General features: G+C 37.7%; 2 protein-coding genes across 6 annotated transcripts; both read right to left on the bottom strand.

Annotated features, from left to right (window-relative positions):
* Nucleotides 1–45: 45 nt before the first annotated feature.
* Nucleotides 46–6,441, bottom strand: rab34a (RAB34, member RAS oncogene family a). Of its 5 annotated transcripts, none has more exons than XM_038693932.1 (14): nt 6,244–6,441; nt 5,965–6,003; nt 5,794–5,823; nt 5,232–5,302; nt 4,344–4,422; nt 4,172–4,263; nt 4,013–4,081; nt 3,508–3,609; nt 3,354–3,418; nt 3,101–3,152; nt 2,930–3,011; nt 2,142–2,232; nt 1,001–1,108; nt 46–912 (listed from the first exon to the last, which is right to left on the bottom strand). In XM_038693932.1, the coding sequence occupies exons 4-14, from the start codon at nt 5,243–5,245 to the stop codon at nt 845–847; spliced, it is 822 nt and encodes a 273-aa protein (XP_038549860.1). In that variant the 5' UTR covers nt 5,246–5,302; nt 5,794–5,823; nt 5,965–6,003; nt 6,244–6,441; the 3' UTR covers nt 46–844. The 5 variants fall into 5 exon arrangements, with proteins under 5 accessions (XP_038549860.1, XP_038549862.1, XP_038549863.1 ...); XM_038693933.1 differs by having other exon boundaries at nt 398–912; nt 4,013–4,078; nt 6,244–6,440; XM_038693934.1 differs by lacking the exon at nt 5,232–5,302.
* Nucleotides 6,442–8,236: 1,795 nt separating this feature from the next.
* Nucleotides 8,237–19,362, bottom strand: tlcd1 (TLC domain containing 1). The gene is made up of 4 exons (XM_038693910.1): nt 18,811–19,362; nt 17,643–17,725; nt 15,950–16,032; nt 8,237–10,694 (listed from the first exon to the last, which is right to left on the bottom strand). The coding sequence occupies exons 1-4, from the start codon at nt 19,014–19,016 to the stop codon at nt 10,293–10,295; spliced, it is 774 nt and encodes a 257-aa protein (XP_038549838.1). The 5' UTR covers nt 19,017–19,362; the 3' UTR covers nt 8,237–10,292.
* Between the last annotated feature and the right edge of the window lie 15 nt (nt 19,363–19,377).

Genomic DNA, 19,377 nt, shown 5'->3' with positions numbered 1-19,377 from the left:
AACATACCATGAGAAATTCTCAAGAAAATAAATGATAAAATATTCACACTCACAATTTCAGTTTAATCCAAATTCAGTCATTATACTGTAAACAAAAAGCAAAAAGCATGTATGTAAAGTATGAAGCATACGCTGCAGATAAAAAACATCCAAGACTGCATCTAAAACAATGGTTCCCAACATGGAGGTCAGGACCCCCACAAGGGGTCACAAGGTATATCTGAGGGGTTTTGAGAAGATTAACTAGATAGGAAAGCAGAAAAAAAATAAACATTCCTGCTACACAAAACTCTGTTTATTTTTTTCAGACTTTCCTCAAATCTTTGCTTTTTTTCTTATAATCTTACTTCTTACAGAAAGTTTAGGAACCTCTGATCTACAAAATTATGAAAAGAGATCAAGTACCAAGTAAAATTTTAATACAGACTTAAAAGATAAACCCAAGTATTATTGTGAAGAAAAATCTTAATTGTTAAACAAACTACAGCAGAGAAAATGAATATTAATTTCAAGACTTAAGTAAAGTAAGCATTCACCATGCACCATGTTAAAAACATCCATTCTTTGGCATCTCTGCAGTACCAGTTTATTTTTGTAATTGCTGTGTCACTCTCACTCCAGACAAGTTAAACTGAGCAACACCACAAGAATCCACATCCCACAGAGGAAAGGAAAAACTGAACTCAAATATGTCAGGAAGTAAAACTCCAGCGTCCCTCCTCCTACTTCAACCATAGAAATCCCTCCCATGAGCTGGAGAGCAGCCACAGTCTTTCCACTGAGAAAAAAAAATTCCTCATTTCATTCATTCTGCTCCTTTGACTTTAAAATCCTCCCTCCATTCTTACTGACAGCAGTTCGGCTGTTTCTTCTTTGAAGCAGCGTACAGATTGTTTGAAGTGCTGTTAATTCCTGAAACAAATGATCAGCTGGGTGTTAAACTATGGGACAAATGTGATGGTTTTCGTGATTACAGCGAGACTTTGGTTTGGATACTCACTGACAACGTCCCCAATTTGCCTCGATCCACTTTTCTCCAACTCTGCGAGAACGTTGGTCTCAAATGCCAATGATGCAACTCGAAAGAAAAAGTTGTTCACGTTTTCCCCTACAGCATGGAAAAGATGTAGACCAGTAAGGAACTGTGTGAAAATTACTGGAATTGGGAGGAGGGCTGAAACTTGGATTTGTTTTGAACCTCCTTTACTGCCAAACCCTCCTCCATAATGTCTCAACTGATTGCGAAGGATGAAGAGCAGAAGTGTTTTTTCTACATTCTGTATTCCCACTTAAATTTTTTGAAAATCCTCAATGTTGCTTAACATAGAACAGAACATATTACGTTCAATGATTTCCACCGTTTCTGAGAAAACATGTTTTATCCATCATTTTAGCCGCGGAGAAGAATCTAGTCCGAGCTGTACATCAGATGCTTTGTTGTTGCAGTTAAGAAAACACTGCAATTTTTAGCTCCGACCCCAGCTAGTTAACTTCTCCCCCCAAAGTTTTGATGTACACAAGCTCGAACCTTCTACCTTTTAATCAAAGAACCAAATATTTTTAACGCAGTTGTTACTATTATTATTTTGGGTCGATGATCTAAACAGGAGAGTTTCATGCTGATCTCCAACTGTGAGTGGTACAAACTGTGGTACAAACGAACGGGACTTTCAGGAACCTGGGGACCTCTGTATGATACATGTAACTTTACATAGTTCTGTTTCTCTTCTGCAAAATAAAGTGAGGGCAATTGTTGGCTAGTGAAACAAATAGCATGCTCTTTTGAGGGAAAATTTTCAATCTCTACTAAGTATATAGATCCATGTTCTCCATAACTGACACATTGATTCTACTAGTAAATAAAAAATAAAGCCTTATTACAGAGACAGGATTGTTACCATCTGCATATGGAAAATGCACCTTTATGATCAATGGTGCACATAAAAGGAATCTTTTTGATGTAACTATTCAGTTGTTTTGTTTTTTTTACAGTAAATCTCACAACAACAAAAAAAAAAATCAGACTACCCTCCCTTCAGCAAAAAGAATTTACCTCCCCCAATAGTTTGCAAACAGTCCCTAAGTCTGTGGTGAGGTTATCACCACTGTTAATTTCACTGTATTTAAATCCAGACACTCACCTGTCAGTGACGACACAGCCCAATACTCTGCTCTGATCTCTTGTGCTAGTTTGAGGGCATCTTGTTCGATCAGAGAATACTGAGCTGGAGACTGTCCGAGAAACCAGGAGAGACCAAGTTAGATATAATTCAGTTAAACACAAAAGGAATCTTTATACTAAATCTGCAACTATTGTTTTCATTATCGATTATCTGACAATTATTTTCTTGCTTATTTGATAAATCGATAAAAGGGTAGAATAGTGTATAACACAGCAGCTAGGACTGTAACCAGACTATTGTAACTAAAACTGGAATAATTAGTCAACTAATCAATTTGATAACTAAGCTAATCTTTTAGTCATTTTAAAGCAAAAATGCCAAACATGTCCTGGTTCCAACTTCTCCAATGTGAGGATTTGCTGCTTTTCTCTGTTTTATATCTCTGGAAATGTAATATCTTTAGGCTTTGGACTGCTGATCAGACAAAACAAGACATATGATGATGTCACTTTGGGCTCTGGGAAATTATGAAATTGAAAAAGCACAACAAAGTAAAAAAAGAGATATTCATTTCAGATAATTCAAGAAGCATAACAAACTTCATGAAATAGAAAGGTATGCCTATTATTTCCACCTCTATCAGAAATGTTTTGGGAGTCTAGTGAAGGATGGAGAAACTACATTCCTGAGGCTTGAGCCAGCACACAAACGCTTTGTGCTGCTGGCAGCGATCCAAACAATTGACTCCAGTAAAAGACACAGAAATGTCCACAGGCATGTCCACATCAAACAGTTTAAAGACGTACGCTCAGGTCTTTCTTTGTGCCAACGAGGAACAGCTGAACACTGGTGGGGTCATTCTCTTTCAAGGCGTCTTCGAGCCACTGCCTACAGACAGAAAAAGGCAAGTTTAAATCCTCCAGCTGGAACCAAAACTGTAAGAGTACAAATAATCTACATGTAACAAATAAGCTCACCTCACATGGCCCAAAGAAGCAACATCATTTACATCAAATACGATAATCACAACTGGAAGAAAAGAAGATATTTCATCAACGAAAACACTTCAGAGTGTTGCTTCAACATGTCAGCAACTGAATGCAGCTGTGACACACCAGTAATACAAACACAGCTTCTTGCCTGACATTATGTTAAACAATGTGTACATGGAAAGAGGAGAGTCTTTAGTTTATTTTTAGTTTGCCACAGTAAAGCACACAAATCTCTCACTTTGAGCTCCTCTGTAATATGTCGAAGCAATGCACTTGAACCTCTCCTGGCCTGCAGTGTCCCACCTGAGACATAGAGAGAGACAGGTGAGCGACATCACATCAGACAGACTCCGTTTACTGACTTTGTTTTATGCATAATACTGAAGACTTACAGCTGTAGGCTGAAAGGAACGCCCAGCACCTCAAAGCGCTCCATCTCAAAGTCAACTCCTATTGTTGCCTTGTAGTTTTTATCAAAAGCATCTTTGCAAAATCTGAAAACATAAAACTCATCTTCAGTCAGGAAATAGACAGGTCCAGGATTCTAACTGCTCGACAGTAATAACGTCAATGGACACCATTAAGGAAAACAGTAATTTTACCTCTCTGGTCTACCGCTGCATTGATCAGTTGGTTTGTTTGTGTTATTGTGTGACTTTGGTGTTTTTAACCGTTCAACACAATAACACAAACTAAAAAATGGGGTCCAAAATACTTAAGTTACCCTTTAAGTACAGTATTTTCTGTGTGTATTTAATGCAAAACCTGGATCCAGATGCAGATTTAACATTTCTACACGTTTTAACAATAAAATAACTTGTGCTTGGAGGCACATGTTTTCTCAGTTCTTCTTGTTTAGGTTATTTATTTCCCAGAGCTGCACCTCACCCTGCTTACCTATTAATCAGACAGGTTTTGCCCACAGCCAGGTCACCCACAACAATGACCTTAGCGATTTTAAATCTGCTGAGAAGAATAAAAGATGAAACAACAAGTTAATAAGTGCAACAAAAGCCCCACAGCCAGTCTCATCCAGCTTCTGGTTCCTGTGCTCACCCCACAGTGCCGGTGCGCTGCTCCTGGCAGGCGGTCTTCACTTTATTGTTGAAATCCTCCTTAGTGTGCAGAGCTGCCTCTTTCCTGAAATACTACAAGGTAGGAAGAAAAATTTGTGAGGGTGTACATTGTATTAGAGTGATGATGGACAACAAGGCTATTGTGATTTTACCTGAGGGAGCTTAGCGATGATGCGGTCCTTTCGAACAGGAGGAAGAACACTCATGGCTGAGACACGGACAGACATGAATCTTCGAGGTAAATGTTTATAAAAAAGGGACATGTGGTGAGAGAAAGAGAGCAGCATCAACAACCTGATATCTGAACTAGTTAATACGGTTTCTTCATAACATCCACACTGCAGTGAAGGATTTTTAGGCCCAATCATTAAAGGTAAAGGTACTTTACTGTCACATACACATACATGTTGCAAAATTCACTCTCTGTATTAACCAATCCCTCAAGGGAGCATTGGACAGCCGCTGAACATAGCCCAGGACCAACCTATAACAGGTCTGGTCAATGGCACTGAAGAACCTAACATGTTTCTGAAGGTGGAGGAAACCGGAGCGCCCGGAGGAAACCCAAGCAGACACAGGGAAAACATGCTAACTCCACATAGAAATGCCGGGACCTTCTTGCTGCGAGGCCACAGTGCTATCCACTGGACCACCATGCCGCCATTAGAACTGGTGCTTTGTTTTTTTCTTGTTACAGTCGGGGATCTGGTTTAGATTCTATAGTACTTAATGTTAGAGCTGAAACAATTAGTAAGTAAATCATTTATCGATTAAGATGTTGTCAAATTACTTGTTTTGGCCAACCAACATTCCAAAACCCCAAAGACTTTTAATTAACAAATTACAACTTTTAATTTACTTAACATATACATTTTATTTAAAATGTTGGTACTAAAGCTGAAACATCATTTATTTATTGATCCACAGAAGATGTATGACTGATTTGGTACCCATTGGTACCCATCTCCCGAGCATCAGTGATATCGGTGAGGTTGAGGTGCCTGAGCAGAGCCCAAAGGATACTAAAGGACAGTACCCACCCCAGCCACAGCATGTTTCCTGGTTTTCTTGGTCTCCTTTCATAGTAAACTGAATATCTTTGGGTTTTCAACTGTTGGTTGAACAGAAAAGATCATCTGATGACATTACCTTGGATTCTAGGAAACTGCAATCAGCATTTTTCACTATTTTCTCAAATTTTACAGATACAATCAACCTCAATAATGAAAATGATCATTAGTTACAGCTCTTTTCGGTTTTCATCGTTTTGTTTTGTCTCTTGTGGGACAATAAATATCTCATCTGAACTAAAGTGGATGTAAATCTCTGGACATTCATGACATGTATAAAAAGCTATGTTTATATTAAAAGATAATTAGAAAGAAATACCATAAAAGAGATTAATAATCACTGCCTTGTAATTAAAATGTTAGTCCCAAACAGCACAAAGAAACTGACTCACCACTTTTCAGTGAAACAAACTATTTGTTTTTATTAAATCAGGGATATATCAGCTCTGTTATCTTTGTCTCAAGTTATATGTGTTGTAATTTTCCAAGGCAACCAGATCACAGACTGTACCCTCAAAATACACAAACCTACCTCCTGTCAGTCACAGTGCCTAGAAGCTGCCTGGAAATAAAGAGAGAGCCAGGCAGAGACCCAAGTCAAACATTCGGCGGTACTCTAATGAGAGAAAACATTTGTTGTGTAGATACATGATCACATACAGCGCCAGACCAGACAAGATGTAATCAGTGTTGATCCACTTACAGTGTAGATCTGTTTTAATCCTATTGTTCATCAAATCTCCTGGCGAGGAAGAAGAAAAAGAAGAAGAAGAAGAAGAACTAACGTTAATTGACTGGATTTGGTTTGGTCACCCATAAAGTTGAAAGCAGGCACCCTTAAAGCTCAATCTTACATCCAAGCTCCATGTGAAGTACACGTTACGAAGAAGACCATTGCGAGTTACACATTCACGGCTAAATCAAACTTCTTTTTTAAACAGCATATTCAAGTTGCAAAAACTCAGTAGTCTAAAGATGTTACCTCAGCGAGACGGGATGGTCTGCACAGGTTTCCACTTCTCTCTTCTGCGTTGCGGCTTGTTTTTTCCGTCCACAGATGCTTCTTAATCTAATATCAACCCATTCAAGGTCTTAGTAAAGTATTAAAGTGTTTTGCGGTGAACAGAGCTGAAGCAGATCCACGGAAGTTGAGCTGGAGCAGCCAACTGGACGCGCTGCTGACTCAGTTCCCTAGAGGGTTTTCTTCTTCCCTCCCCCATTTTCTCTCTTTGGTCCCCTGCTGGAGGACATGAGGAATAAGCGGAAACTGGGAAAGACAGAAAAATCTATCTATCTATCTATCTATCTATCTATCTATCTATCTATCTCTGTCTGTCTGTCTGTCTGTCTATCTGAAATTGTAAAACAAATTCAACATTTATCTTGTATATTATATTATTTTGATTTTATTCTTATTTATTTATGCATACCTCTTTCTACTTCTCTATTACATCCTTTGTTTTTTACCGTCCTTTTTTTTAAAGCAAAACAGTAAAGGTAAGACTAAGAAAATAAGGTCATGTTAAGGAAAATATCAGTAGAGAGTCTGCAAAGATACTATATAACTTCTATATAACTTAATTTAATGCTAGTAATAATTTCACACCGGAGAAAAACAGATAACTTTTATTGTTTCCAGACCGTCAATTAAAAAGGTCGACTGTATAGAGAGCTCTAAGCCTCTTTTGTATGATAAATGGAGGCCTACTGTAAAATAATTAAATATTTATAAAAAGATACGAACAAAAGATGCATAACATTAAATACCAATATCACTAACACAATATCATTGATGTCTTTAGTGTTATTATTACATTAATATATAATAATTACTTACATGTATTAATATTATTTAATATTTGAGGTGACAAATAGTTGATTTTGTACAGACTGCACATGTTTTACTGCCAGGTTACTCTTGAGCATGGTGGAAACTAAGCAAATTACTACTGTAAGTAGTAGTAGTAGTAGTAGTAAGTAGTGTACTTAAGTAAAACTTTGAGTATTTTATGCTACAATCCTGTTTCCAAAAAGGTTGGCATGCTGTGTAAAATGTAAATAAGAATAAAATGTGATGGTGTGCAAAACCATATTTAATTGAAAATAGCACAAAGAAAACTTATCAAATGTGAAACTGAAAATGTTTTTGTTTTTTGAAAATGATATGCCCATTTTGAATTTGATGCCAGAAACATGATTTAAAAAATTTGGGACAGGGTCATAGTGTTGCATTTAACAACACTCGTCTGGGAACTGATGAATACTGCAATCTTTAAAGTGGAATGTTTCCCATTTCTTGCTTGATTTCAGGTGCTCAACAGTTTGGGGTCACCTTTGTCATACGTTTCATAAAGCGCCAAACAGTCGGGACTGCAGGCAGGCCAGTTTAGCACCTGAGCTCTTGTAATACGTGGAGAATGTGGTTTGGCATTGTCTCGCTGAAATTAGCAGGGCCTTCCCTGAAAAAGATGTCATCTCCTTGGCAGCATATGTTGCCCCAAAACCTGTTTATATTTTTCAGCATTACTAGTGCCTTCACAAATGTGCAGGTTACTCATGCTATGTGCACAACTGCACCCACATACCATCACAAATGCTAGCTTTTACACTGTGCACTTATAACAAGCCAGATGATTTCCAAACAGAATTTCAAATTTTGACTCATCATACCACAGGACAGTTTTCCACATCACCTCAGGTATAAGTTGTACTGTAATCTGTGGAGCCAGTGAGTTCTTGTAAGACACAACCTTGTAAGAGAACACTGAAAACACTTATGGGATCAGTTAAATTACTCTAAGCTGTCTTACCTTTCCCTGTGACATCAATTAAGACACCTAAGAATATTCTTGTCTGACTATAGCTTTACCATAAGTCTCTCAGGTGTGAATGTGACTACATGAAGGTAAAAAATAAATCAATACCTTCCCTCATCAATCGAGTACATATTGCAAAAACATACTTCAACAACCCTGTGATTTTAAATACTCTTTTAATTCATGATATCACTCAACCATCCAAAAACACAGCGCTCATAAAAAACAGTTGTCTCTTTAATAGAAGATACATTATTGTGGTTGTGGCCAAATGTATTTACTGTATGTTTCTCTCTACTTGGCCCAGCATTTACAAAGCATACAGACGTCATTCTGCACCATATCTACACTTTCTTATTCGGAGATTATATTTTTATGTGCTTTGTTCTATATTTTTGGAAAACGCACTGTGGTAAAGGCACTGTAACACAGGTCAGACACATCGGTCCATGTCTGTTTGGACTTTCTTGGCATTGGCCATTCTTGGCCATAGATAGAAAATGAAATGTGCTGATTATTAGGCTTGTAAATGGCACTGTCAGAACTTACAATTTATGGCATGACTAGGAAATAACCATTTGAAGTCCACTAATGGTGTTTATTTGTATTACCATTTAAGATGTATGAAAAAGGAATCCACATTTAAGGACATTATTTACACAATTCTATGTACATGTCCATTTATGAGTAGAGAGGAGGAACAGAAAACATATCTTCACCCAAAGGGCGTCTTTCAATTTTTTAAATATGGGATCACGAGGGACACACATTAGCCAAACTCTTCTATTACACTACATCTACAAGTCTAACTACAGGTGGTGCAATATCAGTACTGATTGTGCTGCTACCTGCTCATTATGAAGGATTTCTTATGGTGCCCATTTCCTGATGAGCTCAATTATCAGACTGTTAGAAGGCAGGAAGATCCAGCTTCGGCCCCACATGGTCAGTCTCTTCAGCCACAAATGGCATCATAGAGAGAGATCGTACTGTATACACATGTTATTAAAATGTGAGTCAGTGTCAAAAAATCACAGCTGGCAGGTTGTTCACACACCCTGGGAGGGGTCTATATAAAAACACTGCTTCCCATGCAAATGTTAAAGATAACATATAGCTAGGTTGTCAATAGTTACAGTATTAGCAACTGCAAAAAGCAATTTCACATTTCAAATGTATGTTAAACTATTTATAGACACAGGTTTTTGACAGACCTTTTTAGCTTTCTTGCAGAGATTTAGATGAGAAGATTAATACTTCTCTTGTATCTGTACACTAAAGCTGTATCCAGCAGCCGGCTAGCTTAGCCGAAGGACTGGAAAAAAGAGAAAACAGCTATAAGACAGAACCTTTCTTTATGCTAAGATAAGGCTGGCTGTAGCTTCATATTTAGTGAACAGATATGAGTAGCATCAATCAAGAAAGTGAAATAGCTTATTTACCCAAATATAAAATGATTCTCTTAAAGTTACATAATGTTGAAATTTCATCTAATAAAAATAATAGTTTGATATTTTGGCAAATACACTTCTGAGAGTTAGATGAAAAGATGGATACCACTCTCATGTCTGTGCGCTAAATATAAGGCTACAGCCAGCAGTCTGTTAGCGTAGCTAGCATAAATGTTATATATTGTTAGTTTAATTTATACAAAAATGTGTGTATAAAAAGAAGTTTAGTTTTATGAGAGGACTTTTTACTGTTGGACAGAGCCAGGCTAGGTGCTTCCCCCTGTTTCCAGTCTGTATGCTAATCTAAGCTAACTGGCTTTTAACTGTAGCTTCATGTAGGCTTTGCCATACAAACATGTGAGTGTCAATCTTCTCATCAAATTCTTACAATTAGCAACTAATTTCCCTATTCTAAGTTACATGATAACTTTTACATTGAAAATAATATTTGCAAAAAACTTTAATAAAATTCTCACTTAACCTGGAATTTTGGCTTCAATAAAAGTAGTGTTGCATTGTATTTTTCCCCATAAAAAGCCACATTTCTGACTTTCCAACACAAGTACCAGCACCTGAACAAGGCTGCACCTTGTTCCACCAAAAGTTGTTTTGTGGGGGGCGGGTGTGGGGTGGGGGTTGATCTTTGGCAGTGAGACACAACAAGGGAACCTGTCGTCACGAGGAATGGTTAGTTACATTTTGAATAAAACAAAATGTGTACACTCCCACCATCAATACCAACGTAGTATTATTCCGTTCCGCAGTTAATCACTGAGAAATTTTCTGGAGTTGTTATGTGTCCCGTTTTGTCCCACAGACTTCTTATTCCAGGAGAAGAAGTCAGCACGGAGCAGGCGGTAGAAATAGATCAGGATCATAATGTTCATCACCATTATGGAGATGAGAAAGCAACCACCGTGGTCCAGCCAGGAGTAATTGTGGACAATGTACCAGGTGAGGTAGAACTGGGTGATCAAACGAAACACGACGTAGGTGAACAGGTTGGCGTATTTGTTGATGTGGTACAAGGAGGAGGACTGAACGCCCGCCAGCTTCAGCATCAGTCTCAGGTGCAGAGTGACACTGTTGACCTCTACGAAGAGAGCTACCACAGCGCCGGCTACATACAGCTGAGTGTAGAGGGCGTACAGGAAACACCAGATCACCTTATAAGGAGACAGACACAAAGAGACAGAGGTGTTTGTACAGTTACACAACAGTGTGTTTGATGGTCTCATTGTTTTCATTTGTTTTTTCTTGCTTTTATTGTTTGACTTTTTCTGTTCCCTGTAAAGCACTTTGTAACATAGTTAAAAAAAAAAGCTATATTATATATATAATTTGGTTTGACAGTTCATTAAATGTACCATCATTAGTGTACCACCATGGGAACGTCACCACAGACACCAGATTTAAAAACTCTACTGCAAGTACAGAGAGATTTACCTGGCAGTGAGAGGCTTAATCAGTATTAATTGAATGTAACAGATGTTCATTTGTATGTAAAAGTCCCGCACTCATCTGAAAATACTTGATCTACAGTGTTTAAAAATTAAAATTACTTGATTGCTTCAATCCAAGTTAGGTGCTTATAATACATGTCATGCATTTAAGTCTTCTAATAACAAATTCCTATCATTGTGTCAAATTTAATGCCGTGTTTTCTCGCTCCACTGGTCTTTTACGAGTTAGAAACATTCTGTTTATATCTTATTGCTATAATCTAAAACTATATTTGGATTGGTTCTTCGAGCGTAACCTTTTTTTTGTTGTGTATTTTTTTGTTTAGGTATTTGTAGTCGTTTGTTTCTGAAATTGAGTTTATACATGGAAGCTCACTCTAAAATGTCTTGGTCATGATCCAGCTAACTATAAATATGCCTGCCCATTTTGTTCCGTCATGAGCTGCAGATACATTTAAAATCAACTTTGAAGAACTGAAGAAGCCCGACTTGTGTTAAATCATCTACAAACAAATCAAGCTAACTCCCTTATCCATGTATGAAGATCTGGGCCCGGGTCTTGACAATGTGGGGTGAAAAGAATTTCAGGTTAACACTTGATTTGAAGGGATGTGCATAAGACATGCCACCTTCATAACCATGACATGACACCTGTCATGAACGTGAAATTGTTAATTATATCATTTCGGTCACACTTTCTATGAAGGTCATCGCTATAATGACTTATACATATATTTATAACACGATATAATGCGTCCATAAGACATTATAACAGTTGTTATAATCACTTACAAACATGCATTAGGCGCTATAGCAAAGTTCATGATGTATTATGAACTTCTGATTTAATGTTTTATAACTAATAGTAATACCAGTTTATATCAATGTGGGTTAAGAATCTCCGACCATGTTCCATAACACATTGTAACCAACGACTCTGCCTTGTTATAAATACACTTTAGTCATCACTTAGAATTAGTGATATAAAATGGAATAATAGCTTATAGTAATGTTTAAAGTTATATAGCAGGTCTTTCTTTGCTTTAAGTAAAGTGTTAAAATATCTATCCCTGTATAATATATTACAGGTGGACATAATACCATATGAACTAATTATAAGACCTTATAACACGTAATTGTTTGCTTTAAGTAAAATGACACATTTTGCGCAGGAAAACAACTTTTATTTATTTTTCTTCACTTTATGAACAATCTGTATGAATTTTCAACATTTTGCAGTTTAGCACAAAAACACAACTTAATTACATCAAGGACACTCATTCTCAGAGTGGTGAAAGATCACTCAAGAGAACCATATAACATCATGTAAGAAGAGGCTCAGATGTTGTCACAGATGAATGGCGAGCCTGTGGACAGTGGACAATTAAAGACAACCACTTCACAAAACGTAGCATATGAAAAGACATTTTAAAGTTATTGAATGGGAATACTGTTTGGGCAGTAGGGATGAGAATCTCTTGGCACCTTAAGATTCGATTTGATTACAGTTCAGATTTTTTTTTTCTGTGTAATTTCTGGATCATTACTAAGCATTTCATTTGCACATTAAAATCCAAAAGAAATATCTCCTCAATTGCTTAAAAGGACTAGTTTACATCCCTGATTTACTTTAGTAGCCTCAGCTCCTCCGTGGTCACCAGCATCCTTCCTTTAACAACCAGTTGTCTGACTCCTCTGGACACTGAAATATAATTTAACTTAACTATCAGGATGTACAGTTTGTGTACAGGACACCAGTTTAGCTTCAACCTGCTGTTCTCATTCCTCAACAAGTTAGGTAGTAATGACACGCAACTAATTAACATTACTCCGTTACTAATTTTTTCCTCCACTAACTTTCACCGTCACGTTCTGCTGCTCGCTCTCGCACACACACTCTTTGCACACAGGAACCAAAACAGCGATGAGTGTTGCTGCAGGTGAAAATCAATGTCGCAGTCATATTGATGACCTTGTGAAATTTTAGTAACGTGGTCATTCGTTCAGCAGCAGCGAAATGCCTCGAACACAACACTGGTCTCAGACCAGTAACAGAGATCACGGGTCTCTGTTATGTGCACACCTGCGACTGTCCGGGCGCTGCACTTCCGCAGTTCCGCCATTTGCGTTCCGTGAACATTATAGTATAGTACAGTATAGTATAGTACAGTATAGTTTAGTACAGTACAGTATAGTATAGTATAGTATAGTATAGTACAGTATAGTTTACTTCTTTGCGATGCGGACGTGGAAGATTCTGAATTGATTATGAATGAGAGAGAGCGAGCAGCAGAACGTGACGGTGAAAGTTAGCGGAGGAAAATATTTAAGTTACTTCGTAAGTTGTCAGTCTGGCAGAACATGTGCAGTGTTAGGCTACGTTTGGTGAAGTGGTTGTCTTTAATTGTCCACTGTATCTGTTAGGGTCTGTCCATAGGCTCGCCATTCATCTGTGACAACATCTGAGCCTCTTCTTTCATGATGTTGGTCGGCAACTCTTGAGCGAGATCTCACCACCCTGACAATGATTTTTCTTGATGTAATTATGTTGTGTTTTTGTGCTAAACTGCAAAATGTTCAAAATGCATGATTGTTCATAAAATGAAGAAACATAAATAAAAGTTGTTTCCCTGCGCAAAATGTGTGTCTTATAAGGTCTTATAATTAGTTCATATGGTTTTATGTCCACCTGTAATATATTATACAGTGATAGACATTTTATCAGTTTACTTAAAGCAAACAAAGACATGCTATATAACTTTAAACATTACTATAAGCTATTATTCCATTTTATATCACTTATATCACATCGTTATAATGTGTTATGGAACATGGTCGGAGATTCTTGCCGCACATTGATATAAACTGGTATTACTATTAGTTATAAAACATTAAATCAAAGGTTCATAATACATTATGAACTTTGCTACAGCGCCTAATGCATGTTTGTAAGTGATTATATCAATTGTTATAATGTCTTATGGATGCATTATATCGTGTTATAAATATATTTAAGTCATTATAGGGATGACCTTCATAGAAAGTATTACCATCATTTTTAATGCAAAGTTGACATTGTGTGGGATGTCTTATGACAATTTGACATTAACCAATAAACATGCCATTGCAGGCCTACTTATCAAACTTAAAGAAACAATTTAGCTTTATGTGTCAACATTACATTAAACTGTCACATATCTCATGCACATTCCTTCAGTGTTACAAAGTTTAATTTGTGTCGTTCACTGCATTACAAACTTAAAGGGAAACTTAAAGGGAAACTGGATGTTTTAGGAATAAACACCCAACAAAAAGATACTATTATGCAAATAAGATAACACAAGTCTTCCAGTTGATCTCATGAGTTACGCTCAGCTGAACTCAGGCTACAAAAACAGTCTGTGTTATTTCCAAGGTGGAAAGAGTACAAAAGTATTCTACTTAAGTAAAAGTACGATTACTCTGATGAACTTTTACTTAAGTACAAGTAAAATTACCGGTATGAAAATCTACTCAAGTAAAAGTAAAAAGTAGCTCATTTAAATTTTACTCAGAGTAAAAGTTACTTAGCTACTTTTTTAACCTCCTAAAAGAACTTAATTATCTTGATTTAATATGTTTGATTAATTAAATTACAGTCTTTTGCAATTTGATAAGGGATCAAATCCATGTGGCCCTTTCAATTTTAGTTTGTATGACTGATACTTCACTTCGCCAAATCAATGGCAAAAAACAATGACATTTTATGTTATAATGAGAAGTTTGAGAAAGTTTTCGCTTCATTAAGAAACTGTGGCGGGAAACACAGGACAGTATGAAGTCATATCCCTATTTAGATATAAACAGGTGGTAAGTTTAATGGGATATCATAAGCGTTAGTATAATAAATAACTAGTTACCAGCAGGTTGGTAATGCCAACCAACTTCCACCCATTTCTTTTTGGCTATTTGGAGCAAAGCATCTTAACAAACTCTGAAAACTTATTTGGAAGTATAACAAGAAACAAATGGAAGTAGGCCTAGGCTATTATTTAACTGACCTCTACATCAGGGGTCCTAAACTACATTTGTTAAGGGCACAAAAGCAGACACTTCGGGGACTGGAATTTCAAAAATAATTGCCATTTTACTGTTTAATAGTTCCAACTTTCCCAAAATGAACAATTTTATTAGCTTATATCACTGTAAACAGACTCCTAAAAAACACGGTAGACTTAAATCCATAATGATAAATTTACATAAGCTACCACATAGGCCTACCTAAAGGTTCAGTGTGTAATATTTCTGAGGATCTATCGACAGAAATGCAATATAGGATCCATAACTATGTTTTCAGTAGTGGATAAAGACCTTACAAATAAACCATTATGTTTTTATTACCTTAGATTGAGCCATTTATATCTACATAACCGCAGGCACTAATTCCATGGATGTTGCCACGTTGCATCGTCATGTTTCTACAGTAGCTGAAAACGGACAGTGCTACAGAGCGCGTTTCATCACTACGGTTGCTTTTGGTTTTAATGTGAAGCTGTAGCAGGAGGAACTGTTCAGCTAGCATTAGCAGTAACTTAATACAGCATTTTGTTACAGCTTACACAGCATGATAAAGCTCTTGTTCTCTTGCACTTGAAGCCAACGTGGTCGCAAGTTTTTATTGCACTTTTGTTTTTACTCAGTAATGTATGTGATTGAAAATATAGCGAGTCCAATACTTTAAACAAAACATACTGAAGTAAAAGTAAAATTACAGATTTAACTACTTTAAAAAGTACAAGTACACAAAAAAACTACTCATTTACAGTAACATGAGTAATTGTAATTCGTTACTTTCCACCTCTAGTTATTTCCCTGTATACATTCTCTCCAGTGCAGGTCACCTTGACATTAATTTCCTTTTACTGAGTTGCTGCAGAAACCAGAAATGCAGACTTACAGATAGATCAGTAACGTCTTACCAGTGCATGATGGAGTAAGAATTCCCACGATCCTCTTCCGTGTCCTGTCAGGATAATATCACCTGCGTCTTGTACAAAGTATCCTAACAGAGAAGAGAAAATGTCTTTCAGGGTTAATCAGCTAAATAACAGTTTGGTCAGTTTATAAAATTGGAAAGTCCAGTACTGATAGTGAAGCTAGTGTCAAATGCTAAGATGTGTACAAATTCAGGTGATACAATGGTGGGAAACATCATCTATTCTCTAGTCCAAGATAAGGACAGGAAGAAAAAAAACATTTTTTATTTTACTGTCATGACAAATGGAGTTGATTACAGTAAATATACACATGCAAGGAGTTTGGTGTGATTTTTCTATTTTTCGATCTTTCGCATTAAATCTGCATGTACATAACTTTATGTCTGTTCAAACTACAGCTTAACCAGGAAGGCTCAGATAATCAGAGAAGCTACTTCTTTGTTTGTGCAGTAGTGTAAATGTAACATTGACTGAAATGATGACGCTAGATGGCGCTGGCACTGTCAACCAGACAGGTGTAACTCGATAAACCAGACAAATCTTGGATTTCTGTTCACAGTGAGTGTGTTGTTGTTCACCTCACTACTTCATAAAAATGGATACAGTAACAAGTAATTAATAATAAAAATGTGGGTTTTGTTTTGTTGTTTGACATGTTCCCAGTGTGAGAACATGTTTTGTCCAAAATAACAGCAGCTTTGAATTCACAGATGTCTTACAGACGTGCAAACATTTACTTTTTGTTACAGGGGGTCATCAAGACACGTTAGGAGTCAAAGTTTGCTTAACCAATCTGACAGCATAGTTAATTGTCTATCTTCATCATTATCTTTAGACGATGCCAACTAAACAATTCACAACATAAGCAAGGTTAATTAAACCATGAAGGCATCATTTAACTGAAGGTCTGTGACTGACACACTGTGGATAGTGAGACACACAACCAGCCCCTGTGTCAAAGAACATGACCTTCAGTATCTGGCGTGATTTGCCTCAGTGGATCAAATAGCTGTTTGTGGTTGTTAAGGCAGATCTCCAAAGATTTGTCTCTTCATGGTAACACAAAGATGCACATAAGCCTTGACCTGAATTACCTTTGGTGTCCATGGTGATTTAGAGGAGACATTTGTCTGTTATGAGAATCATGTGAGAGGGGCGGTTATTTTGGTTGTTTCTCTGAAAAGCAACTGGAAAGGTGGAAGTTTTACGTCCCCAGAGGGTTCAGTTCAATTGAAAGGTAGATGAGAAAATGCCATCAATCAACACCTCTCCCACATTCCCGTCTCATGCATGAAACTAGAGCTACAATGAGGAAATTAGTCTGCAACTGTTTTGATTATCAAATAATCACTGTAGTAATTTTTTAAGCAAAAACTGCCAAATATATGTTGCTTTCCTGTTCTCTATTGTATAGATTTGATCGTTTTCTGTCACACATTATATATTTTTGAGTCATAGGAAACATATTAAGGCACTACCTTGGGCTGTGGGAAATTGTAACACTTTTCAATATTTTATGGACAAAAACATCAATGGATGAATCTAGGTAATAACCCTATTTGAAGAAAAGTTCACAAACACATCCAAACTTCTCTGTACCAAAAACAAAAATGTCCATCTTCATTTAGATACCAAAACCTAAATTTACATTTGTGTTACTTGTTTTTTCACTGACCTGTTGAGACACAGACGAGCATGTAGGACAGAGGGGTGCTGTAAGAGTGGAGGTTGCTCAACGTCTCTGGCCAAACCACCGCACTGGAGAGGGACACATATTGTGGATAAATGCGCATTCGCCTAACTCAGACATACAGTACAAGGACTCACTCCTGGAGAAAAAAACCTGACTATGCAGAGACATTAACATCAGGTGCTTGTTCAACCACCTGACCAATAAAAATCCATCTTTTTAGCAGTTGTAAAAATACTGCTTATAATGTTTTATTTCATTTTGATACTATGTTTTATCTAGTTTATATCGGTGTCTATATATCTAAAAATATATTTTTCTACAAGTATTTATCACTAAAGTCGCTGATTTTGCAATATTCTTTGTCGCTTCTTGCTACTGTTTGGCAAAAGGGACACACCTCAACAGTTTCTATGTGTGTTCCCTCCCTGTATAAACATACCATGACATAATTATTGCTAATAAATGACCTATAGGCCTTGTGTGACATATAAGGCACTGTACTGTTTCATGTGTTTCCTTGGCAGTACTTTCAGTGCCCAAAAACCTACTTTTGAATACTTATGAAAACTTCTTTCTTTCACCTCCACAGAAGCCCTCATCTGGGGTATTGCCAATTCATACTTTCACATGTTAAATGCAGCAATAGCTGTAGCAGGGTGCTGAAAGCTTTCAAAAATGTCACCTTGCTTCTACTGATAAATGTTAAAAGATGAGTCACAAAGATGGTACCCGCCCCAAAAAATAGTTTCTCGTGATGCTTTCATAAGATTCGTTTGGCTAGCAGGTTTTTCAAGTTTGTATATTTGTGAGCTGTTGCCTGAGCAGCCCTGATTATTGGCTGAATGTGGGGTTGAAAAGATTCACCTCCTTACAAAACCTCATAGTCTGACACAAATTCACCAGTACAAGCAAACAGCAATAAGAGCTCTGTGTGGTTCATACTGTACAGTGGCATTTCCCTCCCCACTTAAAAATGCCATTGTCTCCCCCATCCCTCACCCTGTCTGAACATGCCCTTCTTCTCTTAGCTGCCACAGACTGTCACTGCTGCACACACAGTCCCACACATAACACATCATGTGGACTGTGAATAGACAATGGTGTCCCAGTGTGGATGGGTGGACAGATAGATGTTTGGATGGAAACTTACCAGGTCAGAGCCCATGGCCCAGTCAGCAGGGAGTGCACCATTGAGACAGAGAGGTTCCTCCACTTCCAGGAGCGGAAGTCATTCTCCTTCACCACCTTAGGCACAGGCAGCCTCTGCAGCAACCGGTGGGCCACCCTGAAAAGCAGAGAGCACACTAGCACTGACTGGCCTGGATGACTCTTCAGCACAGGAAGCAGGGCGTCCATCCTCTCCTCCCCACCCCTGCTCTCCCTGCCTCTGGGTGCGTGCTCTTATTCTCTACAGCTAGACGTCCCTTCGTCCTTTTCCTCCTGTTGGCTTTTTCGTGCTCCTGTCAGCGTCTGCTCGGCCCGGTGATGGACAGATATGCACGGTATGTTATGAGATTATTCTGTAGGAGACGGGCCTTTTTTCCACGTATTCTCTCCGCAGAGCTGAAATCCCAGTGATGCCGCAGCCTTTTATTTTCTCACGTTTTCAGCGTCCCGATCATGGAGAGGAAGGCTTCAGTGCGACGGTGTTTGTCTTCACGCAGCGCCCTGTAACGTCATGTGCCACCTCTCTGCCCGCCTGTCTGTTGCAGAATGA

This window comes from Micropterus salmoides, unplaced genomic scaffold (assembly GCF_014851395.1).
Source record: "Micropterus salmoides isolate LMB-PRFRI ecotype aquatic unplaced genomic scaffold, ASM1485139v1 Ms_hic_scaffold_3, whole genome shotgun sequence".
Lineage (NCBI taxonomy): Eukaryota > Metazoa > Chordata > Actinopteri > Centrarchiformes > Centrarchidae > Micropterus > Micropterus salmoides.
The sequence above is the reverse complement of the archived record's forward strand: the minus strand, read 5'-3'. Positions and strand labels throughout refer to the sequence as shown.